The sequence below is a fragment of the Phasianus colchicus genome, chromosome 22 (assembly GCF_987193195.1).
Source record: "Phasianus colchicus chromosome 22, bPhaCol1.hap1.1, whole genome shotgun sequence".
NCBI lineage: Eukaryota > Metazoa > Chordata > Aves > Galliformes > Phasianidae > Phasianus > Phasianus colchicus.
In genome coordinates this window covers 7,309,078-7,323,262 of record NC_143457.1, presented here as the reverse complement: position 1 = coordinate 7,323,262, position 14,185 = coordinate 7,309,078, and the positions used below count along the sequence as shown (strand labels likewise).

Genomic DNA, 14,185 nt, shown 5'->3' with positions numbered 1-14,185 from the left:
AAATCACACAAACTCATACCTCATCCAAGCAAACTTTAGGCCCTGAAATTGTAACTCATTCATGAAGAGACATTAAAATCATGTCTGCTTTCTGAGGTGACAACAAAACACAACCAAATCCAACAGCAGTCTCATGGGGATGTCCATAATAAAGAACCAGTAGTGCAAATACAAACACCCGCCTCAGAGTAAAAGCAGTCAGCAGACTACTGTGTCCCCTCCTCATGAGCTGCTCAGGCAGAACATGAAATGCGAATAAAAGGAGCTTTATAGTGTCTAGAAGCCAAAATACTGAACTATACATTTCTACAACAATGCACTCAGCACTGCTTCTAACCATCGCTTCTTGCTCTGTATCTTTTCATCTGAAATCACTGCTGCAGTGCACAGAGCACCCACAGCTGGCACCTCCCACTGCTGCCAGCCTGATACACCACACATCCCTTACATCCTTGGATACCCATAAGACATCTATGTAGTGAGCTCACCATGATAAAAAAAGCACGTTGGAAAAGAAACAGTAGTAAACTAAGGTAACAGACTAGGATAAATTCTTGGGAAGGATGAAAACAAACTTCAGCTGCAGACCTCCGAACATTGCAAGTGAGTACATTCCAGGAACTCCCCCAAAGTAAAACACAGCACTCCCATAGAAACACTGCATCTAAAGGCCATACAAACACGCTGAGCCCATCAGCTGGCACACAGCCCGTTGGCTCTGGGAAGAGAAATATTGACTGGGATTTGAGTCAACCCCTCCGTTTCAAATGGTCCTCCCAATGAACTGCAGTTGGAAGTTTCTCAACACTGCCCTGAAAGAATCCAATTAATACCAAAGCAGCACAAGCTGTGGGTATTCCAGCACAGCAGAGTGAGGCTTTCTGGCGACCCGTTTGTGTGCCTGAAAGCAACAAGGAACTCGATTTGGAAGAGCTGTATAACAACGCGCCTACGTCAGCAGTATTTATGTAACATTTCTTTGAGACATTCCAGTGTACTGGATAGAGAGTGAAAAACAGATGGGACTGTGGCCATTTCTGGGAAACACAAGTGTGAACAACTACCTATTTTTAATTTATCAAGTTCCATTCCAGTCTAAGCTGCTACAGAATCTGCGTCAATCTTTGTGTCCTTTTTTGATCTCTTCCCTCACTTAGCTTATGCTTATGTACTGAAAAAGCCTAAGCACATGATTACCCCATCCAGGCAACATGCCTTTGAAATGGCTTTTTAATCTACACTCTCCACTCCCTGACAGACCGACTTTTGCAGTATGTCTGTATTTGCTGTCTAGACACTTGCATATGCTAACCTCTAATTTAGCCCTCCCTTACTGACCCATGAGTTTCCTCCCTTCTGTGGGTCTTCTGGCTAAACTGGAAATGCAGCACACTCATTCTACCCTATACCTGCCTGCTATAATTGCGTTCGTACAAATCTGACCAGTGAAATAAGCATATGTTCATCATTTACAACAATGAATCCTTACAATGAAACAAGTTTCGCAGTGCTCTCCTAATCCCGTGCCCTTCTTTACTGGCTCCGAACTTAAAGAATGAGTGGTCCTTTCCAAAAGGATTCAGAGTATCTATGTAGACAGGAATCTGAGCTGAAGCTTGTGCTGTGTGCCCAGTTACACAGGCAGAAAATGATGGGAGTATCTGGTCTAAACGTGACAAGGAAAGGAAAATACATACATGCCCTAAGAATAGCCAAATCTGATGTCAGTCTAAGGCAATATTGCCCCTAGCATGGAGAAAAAAAAGAAAACGTCCTCTCCACACAAGGCACTTCCTCTGCAACCTTAATGAGTGTTTTCCTTCAGTCTCTGTGTGCCCAGTTTTTCAGCCCATGTTAATGCTTCCGGTGTTTGCAGTGCTCAGAGATGTAATGAGGGTGTGCAGATGAGAGCTCACCAAAGCCATTCTGTACTTCCACTTTAAATACTATCTTTGCACCACAAACCACTTCCATGTGCCTGAAGCATAAAAGATTTGCTATCTGTGTCAGCTTGTACAGATGACTTAAGAGGCAATTTAGCATTATCCAATTGCTTTAAAGTCGAGTTCATCCAGGGCCCATTATTCAGGCTGTGTACAAGGCTGGATTTCAGCATCAGGACTACACAGTGCCATATCGGTGCCACTGCAATCTGAGAGCCTGCACTACTAATCTAGATATACCTTACTCAAACTCACTGTCCCTGTCCTTTCCTTGCACACCCGCACATCTTTCTCAACCCCAAACTATGTACCACAGAACGCTGCATAACATTACTTCTCACTGTGCAAAGGAATATCAAATTTATCCGCTTCCAATTTGGGTGAGAAAATTCATCGACTTGTGCAGCATGAATTTACTACTGCTGCATGACAGACTTTAATTTGCTATCAGTTCAGTGAAACTATAGCAGTTTTGTTGCACCCTGTACATATTATGATTTCCTTCATATTAACACACGCTCCAGTTCATTTCCCTCACTCCAAACTGACCGATCTTGAAAACTTCAGTAACTACGAATTTTAGCTACTGTGTACGTTGGTTACATTCTCATAATGTGTACATCACAATGATAGGAGAGAGCTATCCAGACTTCTTAACCTCAGCATTCATATTTAGAATGCTCTGTCAGACTACCACAAAGCAGAACAGAAGCTGAGGACCTGAATGAGGCATAAAGATACATAAGGATCACACTCTGTTTAATTTCTACTAGACACATCCTTATTCTGCTTGAAGTAAAAAGTTGTGATTTTCATGGAAAAATCACAACTGAGGGACACAACTCATTCATGAGGGACACAACTCATTCATTTTGGAATCCAGCACCCAAGCAGAGGCCAATGTGTTCAGTATTAATCTACCATATAAATTAAATTCAGAACATTCCACAATAGAAAGGTTTGTTCACAGACCATCTTCTGTGCTGCTTCTTGCTAGGTTTTCCTTTCCCAAACAACCCCTTACTATGGGGCTGATAAAAACTACATTTAAAGTAACTGAAGATACAGATTATCTCAGCTCTGCAGGAGCACCTCTGGAGGTGCTGTAGAAGCATATCTAAGCTACCTCCATTCACATCACTAGTCACACAAAAACGAGCTCTGCTGGATCTAACTTACACCTTGTTTGCCTCTCTTCAGAAAGGATTTTTCCTCTCTGATTACTTACCTCAATTACCTCTTCTAGTCATCAACAAGGCAGGAAAGAAGACTATCTTAGTTACTCATTCCCTTTCAGGTAACCAAATTGGAGGCACACACAACAAAAACTGAAAGGAGAAAAAAATCCATACAAGCTTCCTGCTCAACAGCAGCTTGCACACATAAGTAGAATTAAGCTATAATATAGCAGCACCTATTTTAAAATGAAGTTACTATTCATAGAATGTGACAGTCTATAGAATGACCATATAAGAGCAATATATACACACATATTTAATATAGAACGTCAGGTATGTTACTTCCCAAGTTAGTATCTTAACATGAAATGTAATTTCCCCATTTTGTAGCTTCTCAAGAAGATGCTGCACCTTTCATTGCTCCAGCTGCTGACATTTTTAACTTTCTCCGCTCAAACAGAAATAACAACTGAAAATGTTAAGTGGTAAAAGTAAGAACTTACCAAAGGAACAAGATCATTAAGAAGATCACATGCTCATCTCCACCACCAGCTCTTAAATGAGGGCTGGGAAGAATCCTGGCTCCATCCCTTCCATCACTCAGTACATTGCATACACCTGAGCTCCCCTGGGCCGGCCCTGCCTTCCCAACCAGGTGCTCCTCACTGCTTCAAGCCGTGACTTAGCATTTCTACTACAATATTAAACAACTAGAAGGACTAAGGTTACTTAGGAGTTAGTCTTTAAGTCAGTTACCAAATTGCAGGGAGTAGTTCACACTTGCCAACAGAACTGCGGGTGGTTGAAAAGTTCTGAAATACTGTATATCACAATGAAAGGGTAGAAACTACAATGTAACTGTCAGTACAGAAATCAATTTTCTCTGCACACAAGTTAGCACAGAATCTATTACAAGGAGATTATGATGTTTTACTTCTTCAGTATATTCCAACAGCAAGTGACATCATTGATAAATGTTTTTATCCAGTAAAGTAATCAATAATTAAATGAAACGGGACTTCAGTGAACAAAAACTAAGAGTAGTAAGAGAAAAATTCAATTGCATTACTTGCAATTTACCCAAATGCTAAACTACTTGACAAAATAACACTGATAGAAGCACAGAAGCTATGAGGTATCATCATTTCCAGGCAGACCTTGAACGTCATCTCCATGAGCCAAAGTTTCCCAGGTACAAACAAGTTAAAAACCTGAGCACCCGTTACTGCTTGGTTTGCACCAGAAGAGGCCACTGCAGCAATTCATCCTACTGAAGCCATCTCAGTGCTATGAAGCCCATCTTACAGAAGGCTCATCTCCTGCATTTAGCCACAACCGCATTTAGGGTTATTCGCACCATCACTAAATACACAGATGAACACACCAGAACCAAAACCAAAACCAGGCCACCTTACTGCTCAGCACATTTATGCAAACAGGACAACTTAAATGTAACAGAACTTTAAGTTGCATGTGCAGGAGGAGACACAAATCTCAGCTGTGACCTGACGTCACACACCCTGCAACAAGAGGGAATGCATTTTCTTGGCAGTTTTCTCGTCGTTGGGGATTTCAGAGCCCTTTGCCCACCAAAGCAATGAGGGCACAAAGCAGATTTAATGAAAAGTTTTCAAACTAGTAAGCAACGGTACATGAGAATTAACCCAAAGCCCCGGAAAGACGAGGCTCGCAGGAGCAATTCCTCCAACAGAGCCAGTCTTTTCATTTCCTTTAGGGCGGAGTATCTTTTTGTTATCGCTGTCTTTTAGCGCTGATGAAGCATTCGAGCCTCAAACGCCTGAAGGCGAGCACTGGCCGTCCCTCACACACAGCCATCATTTCCACACAGAACGCCTCAGACACCGACAGGGATCGGAGCGCAGACACAAAAGCCGCAGCGCGTCTCACCGGCAGCGCGGGAGCTCGGCAGCCGCTCGTTCCGGGCGGGGAGGGGCGGGGCGGGGCCAAACTGCTTCCCGCGCTGCCACCGCCTACGGGGGCGTGGAGCTCCCCCACCCCGGCTGCAGCAGACCGGAAACGCATACCGGAAGTGCCGGCGGAAGTCCAAGTTGGCCCGGCCCACTTCCGCCTCACCCCAGCTGGAGCCCACCTACTGAGCGCCACTTCCGCTCCGCCGGAGCCGGCGGGCCCTCTGGCGTGAAGGTGGGGGCCGGCGCACCAGGGCCGGTTCTCGCGCTGCTGGCGCTTCCCGGCCGTACCCCGCAGCGCCGCTCGGGAGCCGCGACCGCTTCAGGCACGCGCGCGACCGTCGCCGCATCAAAGGCTTTTTCTGACGCGCGCGCAGTGCGGGGAGAGGGGGGCGCGGCGCGCGGGGCGGTGCTCCGTACGGCCCCTCCTCCTGCTATAAGGGCGGCGGGCGGCCCGCGGCGCAGCACTGCCGGGCGCTGCTGCGGTTGGGCGCATGCGCGTCGCGTCGGCGGCCGCACGGGGACATGCGGAGCTGCGCGGCATCGGGGTAAGCGGCGGCACCGCCGGGACTCGGCCTGGAGCCGCTCCGCCGATGGGGAGAGCGGAGTAGGAGCCGGGGCGGGCGGGCGGTCCTCGGGAGACGGCGAGGGTCGGTTGGGCCGCGCGGCAGAGCGCCGGTTCGGAGCCGCCGTCCCGGCGGTGCGGCCCACCCCGGGGGTGCGGGGCGAGGCGGCGGCGGCAGTGCGGGAGGGGGCGGGCGGGCGGAACGGCGCGTGCTGCTTCCTCCGTTCCGGCCGCGCTCGCCTTGTATTTTCAGGAGCCGCCGCTGCGCGCGCTCCGCACAGCTCGGGCTGCTCCGCTCTCCCACGTCGCTTTGTGTCCGGTTTATTTTCTGCCCGCGGTAATTAATCCGCACGGGAGGTTCATTCGGTCACTGCACGAAGGCCTGCTTTTCGAGGGGGCTTCTTGACAAAGCCCCGTGCCCGTCGCTCAGCAGCACAGCTGTTATTTCACAGGAGAGCAGCTCCCCTTCTCAGCACGTTAAAACGTATCGCAGTGCGGCTGATGCTGCACTTATGGCTGGGAATTGTTTCCTGAACTTAAGCCGGCCGTTCTCACGTTAACGTTTTTAGGAGGGCAAAGAACCGTACCTTAAACACGCATCTCAAACTTGACAAGCAGAGGCAAGGCTATTGTCTTGCTGTTTAATTATTAGCTTTCTGCTGGTGCCTTGCAAGATCCTCCCGGTTTGCTGTACAGGACCGTGAAATGGCAGCCAGAGCTTTACCTGAACCCAACTCCCTGATGAGCTGCTTCAATGTAACCCTGCAGAGATGACTGTTAGAATCCTGATCTATTCTCTGGTCTGGTGATTTGCCTTTCTGCCCATCACCTTCTGTGTCAGAGTTGTGGAATATGTTGTGTTTGCGGCTTGGCGTGATCTGAGCAGCAGTTTTCTGTCTGCACCAAGTGGGCATCATCTGAGATGTTCTACAGCAGAATGGTCCATTTCTGCTTGGCAGCAGATTTAAAGCAACCTTCTTTGAGACTGTTGTTGCTCAGTGGCAGTTATGTGGTTGCAGAAAAGACAAAAGTACTTAAGGGATTATGTGACCATGATAGAACAAAGTTTATTGAGGGGATTTGGGGTTTTTGTTTGTTTCAGATTGACTTTTGGTTTTGGTCTAAGTATTGCAGTAAATGTAATAAGGTAATTTAGGGTAAGTCCTATTGGAAGTCCAAAACACTTGAATATCAGAAGGAGTGGTTCTATCTCAGATATTTGTGCTAAATAGAAAGTCAGAGGATGGGGGAAAGGAAATTACATCACATCGTCAAATAAGGAACAGCTAGCTAGAGTGGATGACTTGTAGTGCAAAAATGTGCCCCTCCTCCTGTGAATTGCTTTTGAGATTCATTACAGATACGTGGTGGCAAGGTGAGCAAAAATAAGTTGTCAATTTAAGGTAGCCACATATTTTTTCCCCTCCCAGAAGTGTTAAGGAGATCTCACTCCCACGCTTTCTTGTGTCTTACAAGCCATGCATGAGTTGTTTGCCAATGTTGCATTTATAAAGTTTGTCCAAGATTGGTGTAGGAATTTGGGAAAATCTTCACAACAGCCATATCCACTATGTGAAATGTCTGTAGATGTTGTACAAACCAGAATCCAGTTTCCCTTATTATGAAACTAGTTTGCCTCAAATAGGTTGTAGCAATGGGAATGGGGTGTGAACAGGGAACAGAGTAACAAGGTTTTGTTATCAGTGATTGTCCTGAGCTAAGGTATGTGAAAATGCTGCTTCCTTCCTAAGCGGAAGAATGCTTATAGTGTGGCTACAGTAATTAGTGATCCATACAGCATGAAAACTATATATTGGATGGTGATGGTTGTTTCCCAGTGCGCTCAAACGCTGGAATTGCTACGGTTTATATTACACTGTAGCATTAGTAGCTGTAGTTTTATTTTGGACTAACCACGTCCCTTTTGAATAGCACTGAAACTGTACCAGCTTCAGAAACACTCAGAGTGCTGGGATCTAAGTGCCAGAATCCATGTGGAAGTAGGACAGATGAGCAGAGCAACCGGAAACCCATTCTGAGTAACACACGTTGTGCAAATGAGGAGTAAACAGGCACGAGGGATTCAGAATGCTGCGTAACTGCGTGGCGTCCACTTTCTTTAGCTAATGCCTGATATTATTTATGGTAAATATAGATCCTTAAATCTTTGAAGACACGTTATCAGGCCAACAGTTAAAATGAAAACTCCTCCATTAGATATCCTTCCGGCCTTTCAGATAGTTTGTCCAAATCTACGCGTGTTTTAAAATTGTACTTCAACTCTCTGAGCTCAGGACTGAGGAAAGCAGCGTGCAGTTATGTGAGTCGCTTACCTCTCGTGGTACTCCTGACTGGAGGCATGGGGGACAGTTTCATAACTCCATCCATTCTCAGCTCCTCATTGAAGTATTTGACAAGTCACCTTCTGTGCATTCACAGAGAGGGGTTGTTAGGTGCAGGCAGTAAAATGTCTGTTTTATTTTCAAAAATAACAGCATCTATTGAAAAAAAAAAATTACCTTTTCCTAGAGTATGTAAATATTTAAATTCATCTCCAAAATTGCACTTGACATTCCAGAGGGATTTCAGAGAGGCAATTGTGCAACTATCAGTCTTGAGAGCTGAGATTTAGACAGCATTCACAAAGCTGACACAGTAATTATTAGCAGTAGTTTTGGCGTGGGATCTGATGGAGGTTGGGCCTCTTAACAGGCCCTGCAAGGGCTGTGTTATCATAGCAAACACATTACATGTGCTCTCAAATGACAGCAGTGCCACCCCCCCTTCCTGTCTCATTTTTTTAATATCCTAATCAATGTCTCATGCTCTAGTCAGATCTTGTGTGCTCACTGAGGTAGAACACTATCATTTGCTGACTATTCAGTGTTCTTTACCAGTGATTTCCATGTGTGACTTATATTGGACTTAAATACTGGAATGGAAGGGCAAAATCCTTCATAGTCATTCATCTACATTACTATCAGTCTGGGATCTGCAAGATGTGAAAAAATCTGAGTAGCGTGAGCTGCTGGGATTGGTGTTTTGTTTGTGAGTCGTGTTAATGATAAGACAAATGTAATTTTAGAATTGGTACAGTTTTGTACTGTGCTTCACAAGTCTTCAACATGGACAGATTTCTCTAGTCTCCACCTTCCCTGGAAATGGTTTTGCTTGCACTTGCAGAACAATAACGAAGGAGCTGCTGTTACAGAATTACTGGGGATTTTTGAACTAATTTTGCTAAGCATAGCTACATCATTACTTTCTGAAACAGAGTGTTTATTTTTACTTAGAAAATGTGCAAATCCCATTACTAGGAAGGGTCTGACTTCACTGCATTACACAAAAGTTACCTGGGTTAAGTTAGGTTTTAAGGAGGTTGCTTGGAAGAGAAAAACAGGCTCTTCCCTAAAATCAGTGCAACCAAGACCTTAAAACTGTGCTGCCACAGAATGCTGGCTGGGGCCCTGTTCACGTCCATTAAAGCCAATCTCGCCAATCTCCTCCTGTCTAGGATTCTGAAGTTGCTGGGTAAAACTCTCCAGTGTCAGCTAGGAAATAAAACCGCTTCTGTTCTGTAATCGCTGGCAGTTGTGATTAAGAAAACTTCATGCTCTTAAAGAGAATGTCATTAAGTATTCCAAATTATAAGCATATGTAATGAGAAACTATACTTCAGATATTATTTGCTTGGAAGATCAATACTGGGCTCAGTTCAACATTTGGAAAAGGATGACAAACTTCTTTGTCAAACAGTCCTTTCTGAAAGGCAAATGTTGGCATTAGATTACAAATTAATCCTGCTTAAAGGTTGGCCACCCGTCACAGGTAGGTGTAATGAATCTTTCCTCTTAAAGGAAAAAGATGACACGTCTGCATAGAAGAGCTGGTTCATTTTTGAACATGTACCATCATTATAAGCTTCTACCTATTTCTGCACTATTTTCTTGCACTGCCATACTGTGTAGGGGTTTTCATGGTGCGTGTAGTGCATTGATGTAGTTGGCCCTCACTTGTTTGACTTCTGAAATAAACTGCCCTGTTGTATTTCAATTTAAATGGAGATGATTTCAAGACACTAAGTTTCTGGCTGTAAATAAATAGCTAGAGAATTGTGTCTGTTTTAAAGCACTGTGATGCTTTCTATAAAAGCAGTTTTGGAATTCTGGCTAAAATAGTAAATTGAGTTTGGTGAGTGGTTTGCATATATCAATAGGCTGGTAGCTGAAAATCTTAACAAAGTAACACGTTTTGTAAAGTTTTCCTACTGGTAGGCACAGAGACAGCCTTTTTATGGAGAGATTTAGTTCCTTGAGGCCCTCTAAGTTCAGATCAGAGTTAACTCATACTTGCATTTCTGATATTTATATCCCTTTCTTTATTTGGCAGGGAATGCAAACTGCAAGAAGCCTGTCACTCCCTGTGAGTTTCTAGAATTGGGAGACATCACAGAGCAGTACACAATGTCAACTGCAGGAGTTGCTGCTCAGGAAATGAGAGTCCCACTGAAAACTGGATTTCTTCATGCTAGTCAAGGCATGGGGGGTCTGAAAACCTGCTGGGGTAGCCACAGTGGATTTGAGAAGTGAGTGTAATGCTTGATTTATTGAACTGTCATGTATATGAAAAGTAGTATTAAGAATACTTCTACTGGTACCAGCCTGTGGCTTATTTACAGTGAAGACTTTTGATTCCTTTTTCAGTACTTTCTTTAACATGGATCCCATAGCAGTGGCATATAACTTGAATCCATCAGCAGAGCAGCATTTACCATCCATTGGTAAGTATAACGACTGACACATATCTTTAGGTACTGTCATGGATGTGTCTTGGGTAAGATCCTGAATGTTTTCTTAATTTGGATGTAAGGCTGCCCTCTGGTGACAGAATGCAGACATTTCAAGAAAATACTACTATTAAACCTCATTTAAAAGAGTGTGATTAAGAATAACACCACACTTTCCCTTATATTTACAAGCCTCTGAGATTCCTTACAATCCTGATTTAATAATTAAAAAAAATTAGTAAAATCCCATTTGCTGTCTTTTGGGATCTTTTCAGCTGCAGCTTGATTTTAACGTTCGTGCACGAGGTCTCTTAACTACCTCATTTAACTGGAGCAGTGGCCTCAGACATGGTAATCAGCTGATCCCCTTACTAAGCACATAACTGCCAGACTAAAAGAGACCTATACTAACTAATGCTTGTTTCTGGCATTGTTAAGCAAGAATTAGTTACTTGTTGCATTAGAAGGATTTAAACAGTTAAATATGCAGTGGCAAAATGTCACTTAGAAAAGTTTCTAAGACTTTCTCACCTTTTTAGGGCACTCCTCCAACTGCGTTTCCACAAACGAGCACAGCTTTGCTGAAAGTTGCATCCAAGTCCCGTCTCAGAAATCTAGTCCAGCTCCTGTAAGTCCCAAAAATGAGCAGCCATTTTCAAGATGTGAAGACCAGCTCATTCCTGGCTTTAGTAAACTGTCATTAACCACGGGCTGTGTTTCTGAAGAAACACCTCCTCATATGCCAATAAAGAATGGGCCAATTCAATTTCTGTCTGCATCCTCCCATGATCGTAGCTCCAGGCCACTGCCCCCTCTACCTGTCCCTGAGGATATTACTCCAGATGAGGTTGACAGAGAAGTGGAATTCCTGACTAGCTCAGATACGGACTTCTTGTTAGAAGATTATGGACTTCCTCCTTTTAAATCCAGTGGTTCCAGTCGGCGGAGCTTTAGAGGTTGCGGACAAATCAACTATGCATATTTTGATGCTCCAACAGGACCAAAACCAGAAGATGCCAACCCTACACAAAGCCTAAGTGGATGCATATCCAGTATCTACCCTCCTCCACAGCAGCTGCATCGACGTTTGCGAAGGTCCCATTCAGGACCAGCTGGCTCTCTTAATAAACCAGTAGCAAGACTATCTGGACACTTAAACAGGTCTTCTCCAAACTCTGATGAAGATAAACCAGAGATCCCCCCGAGGGTTCCCATCCCTCCAAGGGCTCTCAAACCAGATTACAGAAGGTGGTCAGCAGAAGTTGCTTCTAGCGCATACAGTGATGAAGACAGGCCTCCTAAAGTACCCCCTAGAGAACCTTTGTCTCGTAGTAATTCCCGTACTCCAAGTCCTAAAAGCCTGCCATCATACCTCAATGGGGTTATGCCCCCCACCCAAAGTTTTGCACCTGATCCTAAATATGTCAGCAACAAAGCTCTACAAAGACAAAATAGTGAAGGATCTTCCAACAGGGTCCCTTGCATTCTTCCAATTATTGAAAATGGTAAGAAGGCCAGTTCAACACACTATTATCTGCTGCCTGAAAGGCCTCCCTATCTGGACAAGTATGAGAAATTCTTCAGGGAGGCAGAAGAAACTAGTTCTAATACAGAGGTTCAGTCCTGGTCTGGTGACTGCATGGCCACTTCAGTCCCAACAAGACTGGACTCAAAACCTAGAATGGACATAACTGGTCATCTGAAACGAAAACATCTGTCTTATGTTGTTTCTCCATAGTCTATGGGAGCACAACTCATCTGGATTGTTGAGGATGGATGGAGCCAAATTCTACCATGTTAAAAAAAATTTTAGGGTTCTCAAATAAACTAGGACAGGTTTGTTCTTTGAGAACTAGATAGTGGATGGTAAAGTACTCTTAGGCTGCATCTCTCTGGTATGTTTCTTAAGACTGTTTTTTTGTCTTGGTACGTATACCTGAAAACTGACAAAGATTGCACAGAAACATACAGAGATGGTAGTTGCAGTTGGCCAGTTATATGCTACCTTAGATAAGTGTATTTGGTAGTCACGTTATCAAAATAAGTCTAAAAAAATCTAACTTTGCTTATGAGTTTCTTACAAACCTGACAACAGAGCAGATAATGCAGCACAGTTTTCATATCAGGCATTTCTAAAATTTCTTTTGCACAGTAACTCTGCCAGGAAGAGATTCTGTTCTCTTTCATTATGATATGCCAACCTGGTAAGAAGGTGACTGCAATATCACATAGATAACTGATAACTTTCAGGCCTGTTGAGCATACTGAAAATATTTTTAGAATATTGAATCCATTTTACAACTTAATTGGTAACCAGTAGACTTACTTTCAAAGTGAAGCAGCATGGAACTGAGATAGGCTTTGTGGATTCTTTTAGTTCCTGGACACTTGGCTCAATTTTGCAGTTCTTCCTATGAGAAACAGATATGGACCAGATATTGCTAAGCTTCTGCTGCTGCTGCTCTTTTCCTGCTGGATCCTAAAAAGGTATAAAAGTGGCAGAGGATATCAGCAAGTATATGACTGCTATAAGTAGGCCACAACAACTACATGCTCATCTTGCATCTGATATTGGGTGTATTAACACAAGCTGGTCTTGTGTTCTGGTTTCTATTCAGTATTTTAGGAGAGGAGGAGAGTATGGGGAAAAAAATATGATTCCACTTATGAACAGTGTCACTCCTATCTGTCTCTGCTTCTGACACTGTTTCTTGCTGTTTAATTTTTCCTCGTTCTGCTTCTGTGTTCTAGTAAAGTTCATTGAGTTGCCACGTTTGTGCATTAGCAGTTTCTCACGATTACATTTATCCTCTTGCAGATAAGCACAGAAGAAAGGGTGCTCTTTAATGGAGGTACAAAAGATGAACGTGTTCCTCCTAACAGAAACAGACAAGCTGTTTACAATTTGAACTGCTGAATGAGATGTTTGAGCTATTTTAAAGCTTACTTTTTGTTTTAGTACAAACTAAATGAAGGTGAAATACATGCTATAGAAATGCACTGATATTTCTGCATCATGTACAGTATTGAATAAAGAAGAATTCACTTTGTATTTTGGATATTGTCATGTCTTGAGTTTAATAAAGTTATAATATACTTATTTATGATACATTTTGTTTTTTGCTTCATTGAATACTCTATGCAATTTTGCATTTCAGCTTTGCATTTACTGGGAAAATCAAAATGGAAAATGCTTAACATGCAATAAATGCTGAGTTCAGCTTCCACTTAGCACTGCTGTCAAAGCATTCAAAAAACACTGCACAAATTAATTCTGATTCCTCCTCACTAACTAATAGCTTAGTGTGTAATCTTTGCCTGGCAATAAAGCATTATATAGTCTATCACAATTAAAAACCTTTGCTATTTCCAAAGTCACCCATAGCACACTAGGTACTGTCTTACAGAAAAGAGGGAAGTAGATTTCCTGACTTAAGTTTCTCAACTGTTAAAAAAGAACTAAGTTGTATATTTAAGGGTGACTAAATAGGAGTTAATCATTTTAAGCATGAAAAGAACTTCGTTAATCAGAATTTTTTCATTTATTGCTTAAAAGAAAAAAGCAGTTGCTAATATTCATCACAAAGTACACGTTTAACCGTAGTAACCTTATCCACAACTCAGATAATGAAGCATCATGCATTTCTGGTCTCAGATTTGCATGGGGGTAAATACTTGCCTTGAACTGGTAGTCCAGAGTCCATACTTTCTGTGAATGAGGTTATTTCAGAAAACAAGCAGGTTATTACCATCCTTGGAATTATGCTTGGTGAAAAGTAGGCTAG

The 14,185-nt window shown here is 43.2% G+C and overlaps 2 protein-coding genes and 1 long non-coding RNA gene across 9 annotated transcripts in view; 1 reads left to right on the top strand and 2 right to left on the bottom strand.

Moving 5' to 3' along the window:
• Positions 1 to 5,259, bottom strand: part of SLC45A1 (solute carrier family 45 member 1) — a 36,031-nt gene extending 30,772 nt beyond the window's left edge. The window contains exon 1 of one of the 4 annotated variants that reach the window (XM_090123219.1): positions 5,167 to 5,259. The gene's annotated coding sequence lies outside the window, so the exon portion shown is untranslated. Of the gene's footprint in view, positions 1 to 5,029; positions 5,105 to 5,166 lie in introns of those variants that run through there. The other 3 variants (XM_090123221.1, XM_031613618.2, XM_090123222.1) reach the window with 3 other exon arrangements.
• Positions 5,213 to 13,506, top strand: ERRFI1 (ERBB receptor feedback inhibitor 1). 4 transcript variants are annotated; one of them, XM_090123233.1, is made up of 4 exons: positions 5,213 to 5,284; positions 10,004 to 10,199; positions 10,318 to 10,394; positions 10,940 to 13,505. In XM_090123233.1, exons 2-4 carry the CDS (start codon positions 10,078 to 10,080, stop codon positions 12,136 to 12,138), a joined length of 1,398 nt encoding a protein of 465 aa, XP_089979359.1. In that variant the 5' UTR covers positions 5,213 to 5,284; positions 10,004 to 10,077; the 3' UTR covers positions 12,139 to 13,505. The 4 variants fall into 4 exon arrangements, with proteins under 4 accessions (XP_089979359.1, XP_089979360.1, XP_031469410.1 ...); XM_090123234.1 differs by having other exon boundaries at positions 5,262 to 5,375; XM_031613550.2 differs by lacking the exon at positions 5,213 to 5,284 and adding an exon at positions 5,472 to 5,597.
• LOC149915274 (uncharacterized) lies at positions 7,842 to 12,815 on the bottom strand. The gene is made up of 3 exons (XR_016459447.1): positions 12,727 to 12,815; positions 10,932 to 11,026; positions 7,842 to 8,039 (listed from the first exon to the last, which is right to left on the bottom strand). It is a non-coding gene; the product is annotated as an uncharacterized LOC149915274 (long non-coding RNA).
• Positions 13,507 to 14,185: the final 679 nt, after the last annotated feature.